The sequence below is a fragment of the Barbus barbus genome, assembly GCF_936440315.1.
Source record: "Barbus barbus genome assembly, chromosome: 28".
Classification (NCBI taxonomy): domain Eukaryota; kingdom Metazoa; phylum Chordata; class Actinopteri; order Cypriniformes; family Cyprinidae; genus Barbus; species Barbus barbus.
The window spans coordinates 3,595,062-3,614,208 of record NC_136756.1 but is presented as its reverse complement, the minus strand read 5'-3'; the positions used below and the strand labels follow the sequence as shown (position 1 = coordinate 3,614,208).

At 41.1% G+C, this 19,147-nt stretch overlaps 1 protein-coding gene across 3 annotated transcripts in view; it reads left to right on the top strand.

Moving 5' to 3' along the window:
- The first annotated feature begins 515 nt into the window (after positions 1 to 515).
- Positions 516 to 19,147, top strand: part of LOC306848681 (E3 ubiquitin-protein ligase MIB2-like) — an 86,917-nt gene continuing 68,285 nt past the window's right edge. For 2 of the 3 annotated variants that reach the window (XM_079383371.1, XM_079383370.1), the window contains exon 1: positions 16,344 to 16,411. In XM_079383371.1, the coding sequence (XP_079239497.1) occupies positions 16,381 to 16,411 (31 nt within the window). In that variant the 5' untranslated portion in view covers positions 16,344 to 16,380. Of the gene's footprint in view, positions 793 to 16,343; positions 16,412 to 19,147 lie in introns of those variants that run through there. The other variant, XM_079383372.1, reaches the window with a different exon arrangement.

Sequence of the window (19,147 nt, the reverse complement as noted above, 5' to 3'; positions counted from 1 at the left end):
TAGACGGATAGATAGATGAACAGAGCTATTGCATTAACTAATGTATGCAGCCCTGCTGTGAAGCGTCACTGAAAATGAACTGTCGGACCAATGAAAATGTCTGTAAAAGATTCAAATAATTGACATGAATTAAAAAGTGTGTAGCAGTGATTTATGACGTACAGAGAGATCAGCGTGTAGTTTAATGAGCAAGATGGCTCACGAGGTCCACACAGCGGGAGCGCGAGCTCAGACATCCGCGCATGCGCACTCATTATATACTCATATCTACACATCCTGCTTCTTAAAGACAATAATTTAAAACAAGAATATTATTTTAACGAGTACATCCACGAGCAATTACGAATCCAACAACGGCGAAGGATCACCTCATGAATATTAATGAGCGTTGCTTAGTAACCTTCCTGGAGCGTCACCTTATTAATATTCAAGAGCCAATCCTTCGCCATAGTGAGGTTGGTAATTTGCATATCGCGCATGGAGGAGGTGACGCCGCGGAGCGTGTGGGCGTGTCCATCCGAGCCCAGCGCTGTTAGCTCAACTAGCGCGCTTCTGTTTTGTTTCCGTCTGCCAAACCCGTGGCGCGTTGACGCTTGCTTTCGTTTCTCACCTGGGATTATCTGAAAGCATAAGGTTCGTGACGCTCTGGTCTGATGGATGTGCAGTGACGCGCTCTGACACACGCGCGTCCTTCGCCGCGCCGCGCTGGAATAATCGCCTTTAGCCCGTATAAGCGCGTTAATCAGCGGTGGACCGGCGAGGGTTTCGCGGAAGCATTAATGTTGTCGACAGGTAAGCATCGGTTACACGGGGCTGTCGCGGACACTGCTTACCTCTTTTGATTGAATATTCATATTAATTAGCATGTTTTGCTGCTAAAGAGGTTTATTAAACACATGCCTGCTGATTATAGCTCACACAGTCCGCACCATCAGTAAATGACGAGCAGCAGGAGTCTCTGCTAATAATAATAATAATAATAATAAACACGAGATTAACGCACGTCTGCTGGTGTTTGATGTGTAATATCAGTATTTATTGTGATTTGTTTGATGAAAGCATCATGGTGTAGAGATGGTGATAATCTCACATATTCTGCGAGATTACTGTATATATATATCATGTCTATCTACATGGTGTTATAAAGAGACATGTCCAGAAACTGGTGCTGTTTGTGTTCTGAAATGATGAGTCATTGTTTATGATTATATTTGCTTGAGAATATCTTGAAGTACTGTAGACTGATGGCATCAGATGCTCCTGTACAGTGGACAATAGATACCTGGAAGTGGACAAAGCCAAAAACCTTGCTATTACTATGGTGCAGTGTCAAAAACATGGTAATATCAGGGTGGTTTTTGTATAGAAGTGACGTCGGTTTAATCTTGATTCCTCACAAGCATTCATTGGAAGAGCAGCAGGTTTGTTTCGAAGGTCAGCGAGGCTGTGTTTATTATTGGTCAGCTAATAAAGATGAACCAGAGACACTTCATGTGTGCCAGTGTGCAGATCCAGTCCTGTGACAACATCCCTGTGCCCCTCGCAGAGTGCTTGGGTTTGTTGTAGTGGATATTATAGGCCCTTCGTGTCTGTTTTGCATCCTAATATTTCATATTCCATTGAATACATGTAGTGGATGTATGTTGTGTTTGCGTGCACCGGTACAGGTGTGGTTCACCCATGTGTTGAGCTGGTATCTCTCAGACAGCATCAGTTCATCATTCTGCTCATTGGTTTCAATGTGGAACATAATGGAGCTACATGGGTTTTTTTGAAGGCCGTATTTTGCAACTTGGTTTCCATTGGGCATAAAGTGGTTATGCAACACAGTGAAAGAATTGTTTATCAGGCAATGTGTAACAAATACATTTAAATGGATTAATATGACCATGAACTGCATGGATCTAACAGTACATGGAGTAGCTGAGTCTGGCCGCTTGCAAGAAACAGTTTTTTACTGTTCTTCCATATGGAGGAGGTTTAATCATCATTCACATCAGAAAGTCTGGCCTAGCCGGTGAACTGGGTCATTCTTCTGAGAGTCAGAGCGGTTCCCATTGCAGGTCGACGCAGAGTCTGCATTTTCTCCAAGCGTAGTGTTGGTGGCTGCTTGACTTAGGGATGTAAATCTTAAAAGCGATGGGAAACAGCATTGCTGTCGTGACTAGCCAGTTAATTTCTCCAGCGATGCATCATACTATGTTAGTTAAACAGCTAGTTATAATTAATGGGAAACGCACCCCATGTTTTGGTAACAAAATAGATTTTTTGTATAATTTAGACGACATAGACTACAAAGTATAGGCAAATTTGATATATTCAGCTAATCGTTACTATATGAACAGCTAGTCACAATAAATACCTTAAGTTCTGTTGTGGGGATGGCCGTGAATACCTTTTAAATATAGGTAGTTTTACTCAAATGAAATGGTATAATGCTCTCAGAGCAGTTCTGGAGATGTTGTTCATGTGTTTATGTCCTCATTTAGTGGGATGACAGCTGCTGAAATCACCACGAGCGTCACGCGCTTCAGGAAACAAAACCACACGTCTGCGCCATTCATTCACAGAGACACGCAGAACATGCAGGATTCACATTTAAATCGTATTTTTGCAGCTTAATATTTACAGATACTAGTCCATATTTGATAAATAAAATATAGCTAGTATATGGACTAAGTATAATGACCTACTTTTGATCAATTCACCCAAATTCTGTGAAATTCCGCGTTAAACAGTAAATTCCGTTTTTATGACTGGATACCATCGGTGTTTTCCACATCGCAGAAATCATAGGGCCCTATAATACTCATCGCATGACAACAGGTCTTGGTTCATTTCCTGTTGGACATAAGAAGAGTTGTTTAATGACTTGAAGTCAAGAACGGCTCCAATAAAATTGTTAGACCCATTTTGCCCAGTGCATTAAAAAGAGTATTATAGTCATTCTTTTATGAATCAAACTAGACTAGTTGTGCAGCATGTTTGGTGCTGCATGCACTAGGGATGTGCGCTACGACTAATTTGACTGTTGTTTAAACGGAAGTTTTGTATCCGACTAGTCAACTAGTCTAAAAGCTAGAAACCCCCAAAAATTGGCAAAAGAAAAAAACTGTGCGTGTGTCTGTATAACAGCCTACACCTGAAACATTTCATCTTTGAAGCACACTGTCAAATCCCTCAATGAATTCTGCTAAAATATCATCATTTAATTGTAGGCGGACGTTAAACGGGAAAAAAGGAAGAGCATACACTCAACATAAACCAGCGCTTAGCTTATTTATGGAGCAAAGCAATCAATAGACTGACAGAATTCTTCATTTTCATCTAACGTTAGGCAACATGAAGAAAATGCGGACGGAAGCACGGAATCCTGGAGGAAGAGTGGAGAGGCACAGAATCCATGTTGCTTGAAGTCCAGTGTGAAGTTTCCACAGTCAGTGATGATTTGGGCTGCCATGTCATCTGCTGGTGTTGGTCCACTGTGTTTTCTGAAGTCCACAGTCAACGCAGCCATCTACCAGGAGATTTTAGAGCACTTCATGCTTCCTTCTGCTGACAAGCTTTATGGAGATGCTGATTTAATTTTCCAGCAGGACTTGGCACCTGCTCACACTGCCAAAGGTACCAAAAGCTGGTTCAATGGCCATGGTGTTACTGTGCTTGATTGGCCAGAAAACTCGCCTGACCTGAACCCCACAGAGAATCTATGGGGTATTGTCAAGAGGAAGATGAGAGACACCAGACCCAACAATGCAGATGAGCTGAAGGCCGCTATCAAAGCAACCTGAGCTTCCATCCCACCTCAGCAGTGCCACAGGCTGATTGCCTCCATGCCACGCCGAACTGAGGCAGTAATTAAAGCAAAAGGAGCCACTACCAAGTATTGAGTACATATACAGTAAATGAACATACTTTCCAGAAGGCCAACAATTCACTAAAAATGTCTTATGAAGTAGACCAATTCACATAAGGTCTTATGAAGTATTCTAATTTGTTGAGATTTGTTGAGAACCAAAGACTTAAACTACTTCAGTCTGTGTGCATTGAATTTATTTAATACACGAGTTTCACAATTTGAGTTGAATTACTGAAATGGACTTTTCCATGACATTCTAATTTGAGATGCACCTGTATATATACAGATGTTAAAAAAATACAGAGATATATATACCGTATATTGCAAAGCGGCCCAAAAATACAGAGATATGAATTTTTGCCCATATCGCCCAGCCCTAAGTCAGGGATGGTGACTAGAGTGACTAAAAAGGGTTCAAAAATATGCATGATATGGTGAAATGTCTCAAAAACCTTAGTCAGCAATTCCTCTGCACTTCCTGGTGGATGCATGGACTAGTGGAAGACTTCTGATAGTTCTCCTGATTTCCATATATTCAAAACATCATGTGCACATTTCGTGCACTGACTTCACTTTCATGTGAAAATGTCATTTGCATTTATGTTTAGAGCTGTCTAACATTTGGTGTGTTCACAGTTGACCGTTTCATTTCAGTAAGCATCATACGAGTGTGATTTCAGCCGTCACAGTAATGCTCGTTCAAGCGTAGCATGCATCAGCACAGCACAGTGTTTGTTTCTTCTATGAGGTTGAAGGTCTTACACTTATTTATGGTTTGATTGGTGGATGTTTTGAAGATGGTGAAGGGTTTTGAAAAGTACATCACCATAGCACCTTCTGTAGTGTTTTTTTCCAATTTCAAACATCTGCTGTGTGTTTAACATGCTTCACATGCAATAAATGCAAGAGTCCAAAATTAAAAATTCAGTCATTATCTACTCGCCCTCATCCAAAATTTTTCCATGGAGCTAAAAAGTTGTTTTTAGGAATACATCTTCTGGTTGTTCTTTCCCATGTAATGAAAGTAAACGAGGGCTTTATCTGTAAAGCTGTAAAATGACAAATCAGTAGAAAATTCACATAGTAGTTCATGTGTCTAATTACAGTCTGAGGTCATTCGATCAGCCATTCAGAATGGATTTGCCACAGCATGGCAATCAGTAAATCATGACCGATCTGTTAATTTGGGTGAGTTATTCTTTAGGAACACCTGTTGCAGTGGTAGTATAGGGTAAGTTGTTCCTGATGGAAATCAAGTGCTGCAGTGTGTACAGAGAGAGGAGGAAAACCAGACTGACTTGTTGTGTGATAAACCAAATGACGGGTTTCATGAAAATGTGGCATGTTTACATTGGCGAGGCTACATGAAGGCCAGGGTGGCACGGCTCCAATCCGTCATAGCTTCTGGAATAAAGCGGCCTGCAAATAATGAGAAAAGTAAAACAAATACATAACATGTTTTTCACATGCAGAACATTCTGTCTCTCATAGTTGAAGTGTACCTATGATGAAAATTACAGGCCTCTCTCATCTTTTTAAGTGGGAGAACTTGCACAATTGGTGGCTGACTAAATACTTTTTTGCCCGACTGTATTAAAATAAAATACCTCTCATAAGTTAAGGAAATGGGCTGCACTTTATAATAATCTGGAAATGACAGAGCAAATGTCCTTCCAGTTAAAAATAGCTTACATATCTGGTCAGTCAAAAAGGCTGTTATTATGTATAATGTAAGAGTGTGCTGCGGTTATGCTTTCTGTTTGGAGCTCTTCATTAGATCTGACATTTCAGAGTCCTGTCAGATCTGCCCAAAAGCTAGTGATGCGCTCAAAACCTTTCAGCTTACATCATTGAACAGTATATACATTGTCAAAATTATCAATTTTTATTTTATGCCAAAAATCATTAGGATATTAAGTAAAGATCATGTTCCATGAAGATATTTAGTAAATTTCCTACCATAAATATATAAAAACTTCATTTTTGATTAGTAATATGCATTGCTAAGAACTTCATTTGAACAACTTTAAAGGAGATTTTCTCAATATTTAGATTTTTTTTGCTCCCTCAGATTCCAGATTTTCAAATAGTTGTATCTCAGCCAAATATTGTCCTATCATAACAAACCATACATCAATGGAAATATTATTTATTCAGCTTTCAGATGATGTGTAAATCTCAATTTTTTAAAAAAGTGGAACTTATGACTGGTTTTGTGGTCCATGATCACATTTATATATTTTGTATTTTGTCTTATTTTGTACTTTAATGCTGCAACTAACAATCATTTTGATCAATTAATCATATAAAAAATACATAAAACATTATATATATTATGTCGTCTATGTCACGAGTCCGGGCTGCAATTCTTCCTTTCTCCACTAGAGGTCACCATCTCCCGGACTCCACTCCCCTAACTGCACACACCTGCCGCATCATTCACCTGACACTCATTATTACACCCTCAGCTGTTCCCCATTGTCACAGACTATATAGTCTCCCCTCTCTCACCACTCTGCCTGGGTGAATTAATTGTTATTTTGTGTAATTGTGAGTATTGTTCACTATTGAAACTCTGGGGATACATGCACTGTGTTGACATTTTATGTATCCCGTTTTTGTTTTGCCTTGTTGGTCTTTTTGTTTTGAATTAAAAGAGAGCCTTACCTGCATTTGGACCCTGACTTCGTCTTTTTCACGGCGCTCTCGAAGTGTTCTGTGACAGAATTCACCCAGCAGACATGGGTCCAGCAGGGAGCTTGCTCAACATCCGCCAGGGAGACCGGAGCATGGGGGAGTATGCCAGGGACTTCGTTTTTCTGGGGTGGCCTAGTTGAGCCCTTCAAGTCTTTTATCATATGCCATACTGGACCCCCGAGGAGACGCTGGAGGACTATATAAACCTGGCTCTGCATTTGAGCGGCTCGGCCTTCAGGGTGGAGTTAGCTGCGGAGCCCGTTCTCAGTTCTCTCGATGCGGCGATCCAAGGGGTGTCAGAAGCCTCGTCAGCCGCACCCAGTACCTCGTGCCCGTTCCCGGAGCGTCCTGGGCTGATATGCAGCATGCAAGAAACTCCGATGATGTCGGTGCGAGCGTTGCGGCTTGCTCGCGGTCCTCCCGAGGCGACGGGGCCCGCTCACAAGGCTTCCAAAGTGGCGGTGCCCGCTCACGAACCTCTCGAGGCATCGGAGCTCCACTTTAGGCCTTCCTGAAGCGGCGGAGCGCGCTGATGTTCCCTCAGAGGCAGCGGAGCTCACTTCAGGCCTTCCTGAAGCGGCGGAGCGCGCTGATGTTCCCTCCGAGGCCGCGGAGCTCGCTTCAGGCCTTCCCGAGGCGGCGGAGCTCACTTTAGGCTTTCTCGAAGCGGCGGTGCCTGCTCACAGATCTCCCGAAGCGGCAGAGTCCGCTCACAGCTCCCCTGAGGCAGCGGTATCCGCTCACAAAGCTCCCGAGATGGGGATGCCCGCTCACGATCCTCCCGAGACAGCGGTGTTCGCTCACAATGCTCCCGAGGCTGCGGTGCTTGCTCACGATCCTCCCATGGCGGCGGTGCCCGTTCACAATCCTCCCGAAGCGGCAGTGTCCGCTCACAGTTCCCCTGAGGCAGCGGTATCCGCTCACAAAGCTCCCGAGAGGGGGATGTCCGCTCACGATCCTCTCGAGGCAGCAGTGTCCACTCACAAAGCTCCCGAGAGGGGGATGTCTGCTCACGAGCCTCCCGAGAAGGTGGTTCCCACTCACAGATCTCCCGAAGTGGCAGTGTCCACTCACAGTTCCCCTGAGGCAGCGGTATCTGCTCACAAGGCTCCTGAGAGGGGGATGCCCGCTCACGATCCTCCCGAGACAGTGGTGCCCGCTCACGTTCCTCCAGAGGCAGCGGTGTTCGCTCGCGAGCCTCCCTGGATGAACCCACCATATCCGCCCTGGCCTCCTGCTCGGCCGGCACTCCTAGCACCCGTGTCTACCTCTGTCTCCAGGCCTTCTTCCGCTACACGGGCCTGGCCCGCCATCCCTCCCCCTGTTCCACCTCCCTCCGGACTTTTGGGGTTTTGGTGGAACGTCTGGAAGCCGTTCCTTAGAGGAGGGGTCCTGGTGGAACGTCTGGAAGCCGTTCCTTAGAGGAGGGGTCCTGTCACGAGTCCGGGCTGCAGTTCTTCCTTTCTCCACTAGAGGTCACCATCTCCCGGACTCCACTCCCCTAACTGCACACACCTGCCGCATCATTCACCTGACACTCATTATTACACCCTCAGCTGTTCCCCATTGTCACAGACTATATAGTCTCCCCTCTCTCACCACTCTGGCTGGGTGAATTAATTGTTATTTTAATCCCTGGTCTGGGATATATGCGCTGTGTTGCCGTCTCGTATCCCATTCCTTTACTGCTTTGTTTTTTGCCGTGTTGGCATTTTGTTTTAAATTAAAAGAGAGCCTTACCTGCATTTGGACCCTGACTTCATCTTTTCCACTGTGCTCCTCTTAGTGTTCCGTGACAGTCTATACATTATAAAGAAATATAAAAGAAAGGTAATAAAGAAAAACAAAAGCACAAACTCCGTGTAATCATGTGGTACAAATACATTCACTCCTCAGAACATTTATTCTTTATAGACATTTTTATCCAATTGCATGTTATCCCAATATAGTTATTTCTCCATTATTTGCATTGCATATATAATTTTACACATCTGTCAAAGCACAGGCAAAATGCTAAACCATATGCCAATGGTTTGTTTGAAGCACTTTATATAAAACGTTCTTGTGTTTTGATTTGACTTGGATTGTGCACTTTTATACCCTGAACAACACCCCTTGGCAAGAGAGTCGCCATTGGCTAGTCATTTTTTTTAGATATACACATTACAAATCAAATTATATTTGCAAAATGGCAAGCATTTTGATATTCATATATAAAATGATTTGAAAGAATAACTTAATTTGTTTTTGAACAAAACATCAGTCAATCAAGCTTTTTATGTTAGAACTGTAGTAATTAGAACTAAAGCACAGCAGTCTTGCATGAATGAAATTGTATAAATAGATATTTGTCGTATTAAACAGAACTTAGACATTGATGGGCTGCTGCTGGTGCTTGAGACAAATGCCATTCAAATAATACTTCTGCTAATAACAGTATAAACATGCTTAAAGTCTGATGAGATGCTGGGTTGACAAATATTAATCATGCTCTTGATGTTTGCTTAAATTGTTTTGCTGAAATCAAAATGTTGATGTAATAGATGAGTACTAGCCAATGAGACTGCTGCTTGTGCTTTAGCTCCGCCCACTAATGCAGAAACCAGTGGAGGAAAAGTTTACTGGCAGTGTAGAGGGTTGCATTTCCTGCAGCAGTTAACCCTGGGACCTCTGCTATTAGGTTTAGGATGTGATTGGTTGATTAGAAAGGTGTTATTTACTGCTGTAATTTGAGGTGAATAGTGAAGGTTTTCCATGCACAAACCCAATTAAAGGAATACTTCAACCTAAAATGAAAATGTGCTCACCCTCAGACAATCCAAGACGTAGATGAGTGTGTTTCTTCATCAGGTTTGTAGAAATGTGTCTCTGCATCAGTGTCTCAGCAATGGATGCTCTGCAGTGAATGGGTGCCGTCAGAATGAGAGTCCAAACAGCTGATAAAAACATCACAATAATCCACACCACTCCAGTCCATCAGTTAACATCTGGAGAAGACAAAAGCTCAAACACATCCAGCATTAAGATGTTTTTTAACTAAAATACCATAGAGTCCATAATCCATAATAACTCTTCCTTCAGTGAAAAAGTGCATCTGCTGTTGTCTCTCACATCAGAATCCAGTCACATATTTGTTTGGAGCTGTTTTGTCTTGTAATCGCTGCTTGATCTGTGCAGATTTCTCTCCTGATTCAGACCAGAACACCTTTTCACTGGAGGAAGAGTTATTATGGATTATAGACTCGTATTTGAGTTAAAAACGTCTTAATGCTGGATGTGTTTGAGCTTTTGTCTTCTCCAGATGTTAACTGATGGACTGGAGTGGTGTGGATTATTGTGATGTTTTTATCAGCTGTTTGGACTCTCATTCTGACGGCACCCATTCACTGCAGAGCATCCATTGCTGAGACACTGATGCAGAGACACATTTCTACAAACCTGATGAAGAAACACACTCATCTATATCTTGGATTGTCTGAGGGTGAGCACATTTTCAGTTTTGGGTGATCTCTTATGTGATCTTTAGCACAGCTTAAACTCTAGACTAGAGCAGTTTTCTTGTTGTCCTCTCTGGGTTTTGAAGCCGTCTTCAGCTTCCATTCGCCACTCGTGGCTCTGCTATAGCTCGGCTCCCGTGGAAGCATGTGTTTATATCGTGATCCCGCCTAATGCAGCTGTGCGTAGATTTATTAGCGCAGGATACGAATACACGAGCGACTCTTCCAGCATGTCTGGAGCTGAGGCGGCAGGTGTTTGTTCACACCAGCATCTGTCTCGCATCAAGCCAGAGCGACAGATGGGTTCAGCTCTTTCCTCACGTGAGGCGTCCACTCTGCTGACTTTTAAGGGCTTGTGCAGTGCAGCGGACACAAAAATAATTATTGCAGCAACAATGTGTGTGTAGGGTTGGCAATCGAAAATCACTTCCAATTCCAGAATTGGATAGTTAAGGTCAGGAATCGGATGCTTGTTGTAAAATTAACATTTTAATTCCACCTATCAATTTCTGTGTGCACATCTTTTACGGAAAACCTACACGATTCACCTCAAATTACAGCAGTAAATAACTCACTTCTATCAACCAATCACATCCTAAACCTAATAGCGGAACGGGGCTGTTAAAAATTGGATTGGATTGGATTGGATTCAATTTATTGTCATTGCTCATGTAGGTACAAGGCAACGAAATGCAATAGAGAAGAAGAAATACAGCATAACATGAGGAAGGAGAGGAGAAAAAAAGTGTCCTCGCACTGCGTTCTTGGAAGAGAACACAGCGCGAGAACAGACAAAAAACCTCAGCATAAAGCACAATCAACACAGGAACATAACTTGCATAGTAATCCTAGTTCAGACGAAACAGCCATCCGGCCAGCCGCCAGTACAGCGCAAACCCACGGACCCGTTAACGCCTGACAGGATGAAGCGACGAAGGCGTGGGATGGGGTTAGGGAGGTGTATGAGTTTGTGTATGTGTAAGTTCGTGTGAGTTCGTATGCCTTGAAATCCGTTTCGCCAGCACTCCAAACCAGTCGACTCAGTTCGCAGGTTGTGGTGCGACATAGCAATTGCCATGGAAACGTCCTTGGACAGAGCACAAGCGCCCGACAATAACAAGGTGTTTTTGGGAGGAGGGAATGGAAGAAAGAGCGTCTCCCTGCAGTATTCACCGGAGAGTTGATACCAGAGCGGCCTTGCCAAGCCGATCTGTTGTGGGAAGCCGGAAAGAGATAAGATTGTTTTGTCTTAGTGCGAACAGCTGTCTTCCAGTTTCACAGCTAATTCTCATTGTCCATTCTGATCTCCATGTCCGTCGATTTTTCTTTCCAAAGCCGAGAGCTTAGCCGTGATTGAATCCATATTGCGGTTAATCGCCTCAGTCTCCGAGGCGACCGCTCTGCCCACAGACTCCATCATGACGGGCAGCCGTGAGAGGTTTTGGACAGCCAGTCCCGTCTCCTTAATTTTCTGATAATTTAGGGCAACGTCTTCAATGTCCTCCACGGAGAGAGCTGCTAGACACACGACCCGCCATCTCTCCCATGCGTCCATCGTGTAGCCAGCAGCAAACGTCCCAGCGGGACATTCCGGTTCTCCAGATCCCGCTTTCCTAGTCGAGAAGATGGTGTCAATTGCATTTAGAGACCAGTTGATCAGATCCATAATTTCGGTTTTGCAAATAGTGCAGCGAGAGTCTCTTAAGAGGACAGGACAATACAAGAGAGCAAGCAGGGAAGTTCAGGAGGGAGGGAGGGAAGAAAAATGCGACCGCCTTCGAACAGAGCCAAACGAGAATGTATTTGTATTTGAATCATTCATTCAAGAGATTCATTCAAAAACACGGATTCATCCAGTAATGAAACGAGTAAATCTTGAGTGAGTCATTGAATCATTCCATGAGATTTTTAGTTATCAAATATATGTTTTTTCTTCAGAATTGTGAGTGAACTACAACCTCCATTTAAAAAGTCTCAATTTATCCAGAATAATGCTCTAATCTGCACACAAACAGCTCCTAATTGAGTCATTTTTATGTAGCTGGCTGATTTTTATTCACGGTATCCAACAGCAATGAAATAAATAAATATATTTGATATCTAAATGTTGACTTCTTTTTTTAAAGAACAATCAAAAATGGGAATCGATATGAATTGGAATCGGAATTGATACAATTCAAATGATACCCAACTCTACGTGTGTGTGTGTTTGTGTGTGTGTGTGTGTGTGTGTGTGTGTGTGTGAGATCAGCCTCTTGTCCCGTGTGGGATAATCTGTGCTGATCAGACACACGAAGGACTAAACGCTGGCCACTTCCTGTAGCAGCACGGGTTCCTGGTAAGCGCTCGCTTTCGGTGATTCTGATTGGCTCAGTAGTATTGCCTGCAGAGACGTCCAGCGATGAAGACGCTCCTGTGATGCCCACTTTCTGTCTTTGACTGCTTTGGCTTGTTTCTGGGAGTGAGCCGGCTCGTGCTGTAGGTTACAGGGCCTGTGGGATGGGCTGCTTTGGATCGGCGCCATCCATCGTGTTGTGAAAAGTCTGCAGGACATCATGGCTTTTTGATTGTTCTGACACGTGGAGCATTGCAGCGCACACCTATCAACAGGTAAAGAAGACACCTGAACAGCGGCCTGCTGATGAGATTACAGGGATGTGGCATCTTGGCTTGGGTTGTTTTGTGTTATAATTTCTAGGTTGTATTTCAAGGTTTCGTGCATGTTTTTCACTCCCAAAGAATGTAGAAATGGTTGTGAACTCTTTAAAAGCAGATTTTTAGTTCATTTGTTGCATTCCAATGCTATTTTCTTAACATAAGCACCCCATCTAATCTAATTCACATGGCTGTAATGTGAAAAATAAATGTATTCTACAATTTGAGCAGATTTAAATAAAATTAATTACTGCAGTTCTGTAAAAATAACTCAAACCCTGCGAATAATGAGAATTTGGGAAAATATGCTTAATTGGCTTTAAAATAATGTCATAATGCTTAAATTACAGTAGTCTTAAAATGACTTAATTTTCTTCATATAATTAATATTTTGGACATGTTTTTGTTCATTCATCATGATCAAGGGACTGTACAGTTTTTTTCTGGAAAACGAATCGGCTCAGATTGCAGGAGCTTCTAATACTGATGCATGTCATTGTGTTGCTGTCATTCTTATCTCATTGTCAATATGACGAGTAGATTATAATGAGATGATGATGAGCTGCACGTGCCGTCCTAATCTGACTCTTCATACACGTCCCTGAGCTTTAAATACACACTGCATTGCATATTATTATACTCTTAACCACACTTATGTTATAATACTTAAGCTTTCTGTAACACTTGTGTTGTAAAACTTTTCAAATCTGCGCTGCTCTCATTTTCGGTTTACTTTCTTTTGCAAAAATGTACATAGAAAAATTGAAGGAAATGGCTTTTAGAACATCCAAAATAATTCAAATTTTAAATGTATAAATGTATTATTTCTATTTTTATATTGTTGCAATTTCTAACAATAATAGTATTATGTAGTTATGTTTTTTATTATATTTTTAGTTTTATTGTATTTTAAGTCGAGGTCTTCACTGGGGATATGTCCCTGGGGCTCATCCAGGTGTCTCGGCCTCCGCCGACCATCAGAGAGACATCATCTCCCGGCGCCGATCCACCATCTGATCCAGACACGGACTGAGAAACAGAATAAGAAAGAAACAGACGAATATTAGCGTAGATGCCATTCTTCTTATGATGTAACGAGTACATTGTGTGTTATGAGTAGGGCTGGGTATCGAGTTCGATACTTTTTAGGCACCGACCGAATTGCCTCGATACCACCGAGTATCGAAAAACGTCTTGTCGTTCGGTACCAAATTTCGATACCTAAGGGGTTAATCTCATTAACGTCAGTGAGCCAATAAGCCTGCAGCACTAGGTGTGTTTGACTAGAAGTGACGCAGTGCTGATTGATCAGTGTTTGACATCCGCGAGAGCATTTCGAAAGCACACGGAGCAGTCTGCTCTCTATATCGCTCAGTTTCGCTTACTTGACACAGACTGAAGCTCGCGGGACATTTCAGCGTCTGCCGTCTCACTAAATGAGGACATAAACACATGAACAACAGCTCTAGAACTGCTCTGAGAGTCACTTCATGAGCATTTTACCGTTTGATTCGAGTAAAACTTGCGTCATATCATATACACACAGAACTGTAAAGGTATTCCCGGAAACCCGTCAAAATAAAAGTTCGGATTAACTTGGAAGACACTGCAGCAGAAATATATTAATATTGTTCAGCAGAGTGTACATACTGCTACTACTAGGCTACTATTAAAATTATTAAAACTCTTATTTTTTAATTCATGATCACACAACATTTCTTCCATGTTTTAATTTTAATAGTAACATTTTGTTTGCCAAAATAAATAGTTTTATTTTCAATAATTTAAAAGAAAAATGAAATGAATGTTTTATGCCTTCATTTGAAAACCAGATACAGAACACAGAATTTCTGAGGAAAAAGAAAACATTTCATAAAGCTGTTTTAAGAATAAATTTGAATAAACTAAGTAGTTTTTATGCATTCAAATAATTAGACCTACTACAACATAGAATTTAATAACAATAAAACATATTGTGAAAGAAAATAAAACATCCACTTATGAAAGAGGATAAAGATTTTAAATTTCTTGAAGTCTTTAACAACCTAGAATAAATGAATAGAAATGATGATTCTGTCTGAGCTATGCGTTTTAAAATGAGCACGCACGAGTGTAAACTGAAAACTATTTGAGCTTTATTAACATTATTTGCACTGATTTATTGTGTTGGCTATATTTTGTTCCTTTGTGCAGTGGCTCAGGAGATGAATCTTTGAGTCTGTATACATGTCCACAAGCTGAAAAAAATAAAACCAAAGTTTTTTGAGAAAATTGGTATCGAAAAAAGTATCGTTCAGGAACCGGTATCGGTATCGATATTGAACATTTTTGAACGATACGCAGCCCTAGTTATGGGGAGTGTTCCCGGATCCGGTTGATCTAATTAATGCAGCCTAACAATGCTTTAATGGATTTGAATAATAGAAGTGTATTAGTGTGTTATGTGTAAGCCAGGTTAAAGAAATGTGTCTTTAATCTAGATTTAAACTGAAAAATATTATAGTTCCACAAATCTGAACTACGTTACATATGTTTACACACTTAATCTACTCTCAAAATAAAGTGCTCTGTGTCTGGAAAGGGGTAGAAATAAAACCACCAGTAGGTGGCGGGATTGAGTCATTCATTCAAACGATTCGTTCAGTCAGCTCATTCAGAAATGAAACACCACTGTGTTGATCGGATACAAAACAGTTCTGCTGTGACTTTGATCGGAAACTATTTTCTTCAGCGAAATTGAGCCAAAACAGTCAATATTGTGTCTAAAATGTAAGTCACTTAATTTAAATTCTTGTTTATTGTGTAAAATCATATATACTGTGTGTGTATATATGTACATAACCTTCTGTGTTGCTCATTTGTTTTGATTTCTCTCATTCACTCAGGCTGCAGGAGCCTCTTCTGGCATGATATAAATACATTATCTGTCCCCGTTTACATTGAATGAAAAAAACGTTTTGGTGGCCAAGTTTCAGTGCTCCCTTAATTATTTTTGTTATTGACGTTTTAACCCGTAACATTCTCTCTCACTTGCCCTACTAGGTCTACTTGTCCCAGACAAGTGTTAATTTAACCACTGGTTACTTTGACCCTACACACATTACAAATTGAGAACTTTGTTTACATGCCAACGCGGAAAATCGGCTAATTCCTGTCCCTGGCCGGTCGATAAATTAATTTGTCTAGAAAAGTTCACTTAGAAAGTTGTCCCACCAATAAAGGGACAAGACAAAAAAGACAAATTAACAACTCAATAACACACAGGACTTTATTTTAATATAAATACAGGCTTGACTTTGCTTTTAAACCTTTCTCTTCCCCTATGGACAGACAGTCGAGCTTCAGCGGTGTTGAACCTGGAGCCTTTACCTGTTTATTTGATCCTATTCCCAAATACACCCCAGCCTGTAGCTAATAGAAGTTGTCACTATTTTAGGCAATGCAACTATTTTTTAAGCCGTGTTATCTTCTGAAGCTGTCTAGATGTCCGGTTGTCCATTATCAACGACAGCATTGTGCAGGGAAATGTGCCTGTCATGTTTGTTCTGCTCTCGAATCTGCTGCCAGTGAGCATTTGAGTCTCTTGAGTTCCCAATCTGAGCAAAGTTCACCCCAAAACAAACAGCTGTGGACGGCTGAGAGCGAGGTGAGCGTTGAAGCAGGACAGCGAGGATGATTCGAAGCGTTCTGAAACATATGGCTTGTAAGTGGTTTGTGTGTTTGTTCTGCTTTAACTCTTTGTAATAATCACATTCTGTTGCTTTAGGCATTTTAAGTTAAAAAGGCATGATGGAAATAAGACTTATTTGTTGGGCAAGGTTGATTGGGTGTCTTCTGTTCATGTTGGCTCTCTTGGCATCTGATGCGTAATGCATAGTACATTCACAATCACAACACTGGCTGTTATGCAAACTCCGTGTATGTGCCTAGATCTATTAAGTGAGAGTTTGATCAGAACCCAAGCCATTGGTTAAGTGCGGTCTCACAGTACAGTGCTAACGCTCGCTGTCAGCTGGCTGGAAGAGTTAGCGATGTTTCTTCGACTGTGTTTCATGAGGAATGGATGTGTTTTGGCCGCTCCTCGAGGGTTGATGTAATCCCCCTTCAGTGTGCTGTTTATCCTGGATGAGTGTTGATTTATCTTCGCTCTCCTCTCCTTCTTTAAACCGCACCGGGTCACCATGTGTGTCTGATTTAAGCCAGCTCCAGCCCGTTCTGTCAGAGGTGCAGCGGGAACAAACCAAAGTACGACTTGTGTCACTCTAGACTCTAGCGCAGATATATGGCAGCTGGCATGACATGTCATCATGCCGTTTTTCTCTGTTCTTGGATGTATTCATCTGGATGGATCTTTTTTTTTATTACTTTTTCATTTTATTATTTTAAACAACTTCAAATAAAACTTGCATGAGGAAAATGCGTATTTTTCATGTAGTGTGACTTTCTTCATGAACTGTGAAATATACAAGCTTGAAACAAATGACAAAATTGGCATTATGCAGTCTTGTTAATGAATTTGTATACTGACTGTAGCCCTGGGCGATAAAACCATATCAGTATTTATCGATGGTACACCTTCATCGATAACGATAGAAAACATATTTGGTATGCTAGCGCGTGCTAGGAGTAATAGCAATGATATAGCACAACAATAAAGTACAACAACGACACTCAGTGTTTCCCACAGACTTACACTCACTTTGTGGCAGGGGATACCGCTTTACGTTTACAGCTCTGCGTGTTTGCTGCGTAAAACCGTCCGTTGATTTTCACATTGGTCTGAATGAAAATGCAAATTCATTCTTTGCCACTAGGTGCCACTTCTGTTTCCCCGGTAACGCTGTACACAAAGCAGCACTGCACTCATAAACACTGCTTTATGAAATGGAAATGAAATCAAAAATTTCCTTCAGAGATACACTAATATAAAAACATTAGCACCGTGTTTTGATTTTGAAACGTGCAGTGCTCATGTTTATTCAACGAAGTCAAAGCCTTTTGAAAAAGCTATTTGTGGCGATCAATTTTGATATAGTGGCGGTCCGCCACACAATAAATGTATGGGAAACACTGGACACTTACATCATCATCATCACCGCATCTCGTGCGCACTGATAAGACTGATAAGAATACATGATGCTGTTTTGTTCATAATTGCTTATGCAGTTTACAATTATATTTAACGTATGTTAGCTTAGACGTTATGCACTTTTTTATGCACTTTTTTTATAGATCGTTGTTATTTTATTGCATTGAATAAACAATTTAATGCGGTGCATTGTTTTGCTCATTGCGCCCTCCTGTGGCCTCAGGAGACAGGCCAAAAAGTTTCTTTAACACTAATATGCATATAAAATATAAGAAAGGGGATATTTGTATCTTATTGTGTTTGACTGATAAAAGTAAAATAATTTGTTTGTCCTAAAAAAACTGGGTAAATTAAAAATACAGTGGTTACATTTATTTTCAATAATTACAGATACCAACAGATATGAAACATTTATATTGTGATACATTTTTTAGCTATATCGCCCAGCCCTATTTGACCAAAAAGTGTGAAAAGTCTCATGTGAAGTCCGGTACAGTCAAGTCAAGTCACCTTTATTTATATAGCGCTTTTAACAATACAGATTGTGTCAAAGCACTTAACAGTATCAAATTGGAGGATAGAGTGTCAGTAATGTGTAAAAGTAAGATTAAACACTACATTTTCAGTTAAAGGCATTTCATTATTGAACTCAGAGATATTATTGTCTAGATCAGTTTAGTTTAAATAGTATCTGTGAAATCAAACTGACGATAATCACTAGAAATGAAGTGTCCCCAACTGAGCAAGCTAGAGGCGACAGCGGCAAGGAACCAAAACTCCCTCTGTGACAGAATGGAGAAAAAAACCTTGGGAGAAACCAGGCTCAGTCGGGGCCAGTTCTCCTCTGACCAGTATATTATTGTTTATTTATTGTTTAATTATTGTTTTAATTGAAATTTTAAATGTATAAATGTATTATTTCTATTTTTATATTGTTGCAATTTCTAACAATAATAGTATTATATAGTTAGGTATTTTATTGTATTTTTAATTATTTTGTTTTATTTTTAGTTTTATTGTATTTAAGTCGAGGTCTTCACTGGGGATATGTCCCCGGGGCTCATCCAGGTGTCCGGCCTCCACCGGATCACATCATCTCCCGGCGCCGATCCACCATCTGATCCGGACACGGACTGAGAAACAGAATAAGAAAGAAACAGACAAATTTTAGCGTAGATGCCATTCTTCTTATGATGTAACGAGTACATTGTGTGTTATGAGTGTTTCCGGTTCTGGTTGATCTAATTAATGCAGCCTAACAATCCTTTAACAGATTTGAATAATAGAAGTGTATTAGTGTGTTATGTGTAAACCAGGTTAAAGAAATGTGTCTTTAATCTAGATTTAAAC